The 5,138-nt window shown below is 42.5% G+C and overlaps 1 protein-coding gene and 1 pseudogene across 1 annotated transcript; one reads left to right on the forward strand and one right to left on the reverse strand.

The window, feature by feature from the left end:
• Positions 1–416: 416 nt before the first annotated feature.
• Positions 417–722, reverse strand: LOC147358134 (cytochrome c pseudogene; annotated as a pseudogene).
• Positions 723–3,308: 2,586 nt separating this feature from the next.
• LOC147358135 (olfactory receptor 52R1-like) lies at positions 3,309–4,325 on the forward strand. The gene has a single exon (XM_086340442.1). It carries the CDS (start codon positions 3,309–3,311, stop codon positions 4,323–4,325), a length of 1,017 nt encoding a protein of 338 aa, XP_086196568.1.
• Positions 4,326–5,138: the final 813 nt, after the last annotated feature.

Genomic DNA, 5,138 nt, shown 5'->3' on the forward strand with positions numbered 1-5,138 from the left:
GTGGGGTGCCATTGTCTTCTCCAACTGAGCCACCTGGGAAGCCCTTAAATTGGCACAATTTAAAAAAACAAAAAGATAAAGTGAACATTGTCAGTGTATCTTCAGCCCTTGCCTTGACAGGCTAATGAGCAGAACTTGAAATCAGGTGAAGCTTACTCTGTTCTATGAGACAGTGAAGGGATCTTCTCAATATTTATATTAATATAGCCAATTATAGAAATCTGAATATAAAGTCAAAGTCAATCTCCCATAGGGTTTGAGATAGCATTCATCATTTCCCTGAAAAGCTTAGCATTCTTCAATCAAGTTCAATCATCTCTTTAGAAGGGGGAAACAGTGATAATACTTGCTGAACCAGAATTACTATCAAAATTTGAAAATCTGATCATATTCATTCAGCCACAAGCCTGTCTGATTTACTCATTAGTATCTTTTTTCAGATGAGCTATCCTGTTTTCCCTTTCTCCCTTCATAATGCCAGCAGAGATCATTTTTGTTCCAGGGATGTATTTCTTGGAATTCACCAAGTACTCCATCAGCATCTCTCCCCAGGTGATGCCTTTGTTCTTGTTGGCATCTGTGTAAGATAACGCAACAGGCTGAATTGTCCTTCATCCAAGCAGATCATGGAGATTTGGCCTAGTCTTATGCTTGCCTCCCTTCTCAGTATGGCACTGGGCACACTTCTGAAGAAAAATCTTGTTCTTCTCAACATCACCCATATTTAAGTTGTTCTGTCTCCTCATGTGACCAAGAGGTTCCTGCTCACAAGCAGAACTTCCTTCTAAGTCTCTCTATTGTCACCCTATCATAGATAGGAGTGTTTGTTTTGAGCAAACCTATAACTATTATCAGGCTTCCCAGGTGGCTCAGTGGTAAAGAATCTGCCTGCCAATGCAAGAGATGTGGGTTCAATCCCTGGGTCAGGAAGATTCCTTGGAGGAGGAAATGGCACCCTACTCTAGCATTCTTGTCTGGAAAATTCCATGGACAGAGGAACCTGGTGGGCCATAGTCCATATAATCAGAAAGAGTTGGACACAACTGAACACTCGGATGGACCATAGCTATTATCTGAGCTTTGCTTTTGGCTCAGTGGTAAAGAATCCACCTGCCAGTGCAAGAGATATGAGTTTGATACCTGAGTCAGTAAGATCTCCTGGAGAAGGAAATAGTAACCCATTCCAGTATTCTTGCCTGGAAAATCCCATGGACAGAGGAGCCTGGCAGGTTACATTCTATGGGGTCCCAAAAAAGTTGTACATGACTTAGCAACTAAACAACAATAGCTATTATCTATGAAGGATGGTAAAGTTTTCAAGTTAGAGAACGATAAGGTCTGAGCTCCACTTCTTTAATAATGTTAAAAATCTAGAGAAGATCATAATTATTTTAGATCTTCCAGAAATCTTTTCTTTTCTTTTTTTTTTAACTACTGGATCTGGAATGAAACATTTGTCCATACCCAGAGTTGATTTGTTAAAGGGAGTTTGAAAAGATACTCTTGTCTATATACTTCTGTTATGAAGGAGGTAAGAGCTAATTCTTTCAAACAAAGGATAGGTCAACTGAGAGTAAATAGTGTGAGTGTGGTGGGTAAGAACCAGGTGAGTTTTTGTGTCACTTACTCTGAGTTAGGTAGTGTTCACATGTGGGATGAAACAGTAAGACTACCCCCATATAATGCTAGCAAATATTAGTAGAGAATGATGTTCACAAAGTCCTCCCCTGGCCAGCAGAGCAACCACAGTATGAGAAATGGACATAACTGTCTTATGCCCATGGTGTTCAAGAGGGGTGTTCTGTCAGGACATTTTAAGAAATGGTTGATTGGTTAATGACTCCATTGCTACTGAATACTGACCTTTATTTGTTAGTTTCTTCAGTCAGCATTGATTAAAGTCCTTTTCTTCACAAAGCACAGGTTCTAGGAATAGAGCACGACTCAGGGATGACTTCATGAAATTTAACACTTAGGACAGGAATTGGAAAACTACAGCCTGCACCAGCTCCACTTTGCATCATGGTTTTGTGCATAAAGTTTTGTTGGAGCACAGCCACACTCACAGGTTATATATCAACTATGACTGCTTTCATGCTACTCAGCTAAGCTGATTAGTTGTAACAGAGATTGTATGGCCCACAAAGCCTACAATATTGATGATCTGACCTTTTACAGAAAAAGTTTGATGATCCTACAACTAGGAAGAGCCATACACTAAATTCCTTACACAAACCATACATAATTGGTCAATCAGATACCTTTGAGTCAAATCCTCATAGTAATTGTTTTAGAGTCAAAACTAACTCAGTGTCACTAAACAAACTGCTTAGGGGCTTTAAGCCAAAGAGTTTTCCAAACTGACTTCCTACCCCAAAAATTGGCCCAAGTGTTGTATTGTTGCTGTTCTTTGAATTCTGATGTAGGAGGCTACAGCATGGAGCCTGTTTTTTTTTTTTTTTTAATAGAACTCTGCCTGTATCATCTGGATGTCTGCCTGAGTGTATATCTGAATATTTCTGCAGAAGAAGAAAAGGAGATTCTCATGTAAAATACAAATACACTGACTCTGAATACCCACAACACTGGTCAGTCCAAGTGTGTATGAAGTCTAGAGAAAGACAGGGCACAGCCTCTAACCAGCCTGGTGCCCTTGGCTAGTGTGCTTGCTCCATCTCCCAGAGACCAGCCCTGTCCTGGGAGAGGTCAGAGGGAAAGTACAGGCCAACCTTCCTCCTGGGGCCTAAGGAGATGCTGGGGTCCTTAGCTTTGGGAGTCTAAAACCTAACAGCAGGGAGATGGTGGGGTCCTCTGCATAGTCATCGCCTGCATACTTGTCCCCCTTGAAGAAGCAGGAGCCCTTTTCCAGTAGGAAGGGCAAGGGCAGATCACTGCTCCCCACATCCACAGAGCCTGGGTCCCCAGGAATGGGTTCATTGGTGTGGTGTAGTGAATCAACTGCTTCCCTGAGGCAGGGCTTCCCAAGTGTGATGGAGGGATCTATGAGAAAGGTTAAGTGAATTGGTTGTTGGTTATAAATCGAACAGAGGGAAAGAATTACTATGATATTATTTTCCAAGGTAGTTTTCCTTCAGCAGATTCTACTTTCAAAATTTATAAAATATTGTACTTGGAACAAGCATGTTCTGACCCTATTTTCAAGGACATAAATATGAAATAAAATGAAAGTTAGCAATGTATTATATTGCAAAATTTTATTTATTAAAATAGCTGAATTCATTGTAGCTTACCATTAAGCCCAGTTCTTCCATCCAAAGGATTATAAATAATAATAATAATTTACTTTAATGCTATCACCTGCAGAGACTAGATCACCTTTCCAGTGGAGAAACATTAACCATCCTATGATGTTGACTTCACGGAATAGCTCTTCTCATCCTGTGTCCTTCATCCTGCTTGGGATCCCAGGATTGGAGAATTCCCAGTTTGGGGTTGCCTTTCCATTCTGTGCCATGTATGTTGTGGCTCTAGTCGGCAATATCACTCTCCTTCATGTAATCCGAACTGATCCCACCTTGCATGAGCCCATGTACCTCTTTCTGGCCATGCTGGCTACCACTGACCTGGTCCTCTCCACTTCCACACAACCTAAAATGCTGGCCATATTCTGGTTTCACGATCATGAGATTGAATACCATGCCTGCCTCATCCAGTTGTTCTTCATCCATGCCTTTTCTTCGGTGGAGTCCGGATTGCTCATGGCTATGGCCGTGGACCGTTATGTGGCTATCTGCTTCCCCCTGCATCACTCTAGTATCCTGACCCCATCTGTTGTAGGTAAACTGGGGGGAGGTGTGATGATGAGAGGGCTGCTGTGGGTGAGTCCTTTCTGCTTCCTGGTGTCCAGGATGCCCTTCTGCCCCAGTCGGATAATCCCCCAGTCATACTGTGAGCACATGGCTGTGCTGAAGTTGGTGTGTGCTGACACTAGAGTAAATCGTGCATATGGACTTTTTGTGGCCTTCTCTGTAGTTGGCTTTGACATTATCGTCATCAGTGTATCCTATGTAATAATTTTGAGAACTGTTCTGGGGTTACCCTCAGGTGAAGCCCGGCTCAAGGCTTTTGGCACATGTGCCTCCCATATCTGTGTCATCTTGGCTCTTTATATCCCAGCCCTCTTTACTTTTCTCACCCATCGCTTTGGACATCATGTGCCCCGAGTAGTACATGTCATGTTTGCTATTCTCTATCTCCTGGTACCTCCCATGTTCAACCCCATCATCTATGGAATTAGAACCAAACAGATCAGGGACAGGGTTATTCAAGGATGTTCTAGAAAAGACTCCCAACTCAAAGCATAGGGTTTTTACCACCCCAAGGTCCCTACTGTTAAGGCATTGATGATATAAATGCATAACGTTTGCCAGGATGTCACAATTTTTTTTTTCAAATTTACTGAGTTATAGTGAAGTTAAACTCATTCAGTCGTGTCCACATCTTTGCAACTCCATGGGCTGTAGCCTGCCAGGCTCCTCTGTCCATGGAATTCTCCAGTCAAGAATACTAGAGTGGGTTGCCATTTCCTTTTCCAGGGGATCTTCCTGATCCAGAGATTGAACCCAGGTCTCCTGTAGTGTAAGCAGACTCTTTACCATCTGAGCCACCAGGAAGTCTGTATTGAAGTATATGTAACAGAAAAATAGTTGCACATATTTCAGTTCAGTTCACTCACTCAGTGTCCAACTCTTTGTGACCCCACGGACTGCAGCACACCAGGCTTTCCTGTCCATCACCAATGCCCGGAGATTACTCAAACTCATGTCCATCTAGTCAGTGATGTCATCAAACCATCTCATCCTCTGTCTGCCCTTCTCCTGCCTTCAATCTTTCCTAGCATCAGGGTCTTTTCCAATGAATCAGTTTTTCACATCAGGTGGCCAAAGAATTGGACCTTCAGCCTCAACACCAGTCCTTTTAATGAAGATTCAGGACTGATTTCCTTTAGGATGGACTGGTTGGATCTCCTTGCTGTCCAAGGGACTCTCCAGAGTCTTCTCCAACACCACAGTTCAAAAGCATCAATTCTTCAGCACTCAGCTTTCTTTAGAGTCCAACTCTCACATCCATACCTGCCTACTGGAAAAACCATAGCTTTGACTAGATGGACGTTTGTT

This window comes from Bos grunniens, chromosome 15, assembly GCF_055505025.1.
Source record: "Bos grunniens cultivar Pamir isolate PY7600 chromosome 15, Bosgru_T2T1.0, whole genome shotgun sequence".
In the NCBI taxonomy this organism is placed as follows: Eukaryota; Metazoa; Chordata; class Mammalia; order Artiodactyla; family Bovidae; genus Bos; species Bos grunniens.

Excerpts from the sequence above, each read along its gene's own strand:
- LOC147358135 (XM_086340442.1), top strand. The coding sequence starts at position 3,309 with ATGCTATCACCTGCAGAGACTAGATCACCTTTCCAGTGGAGAAACATT.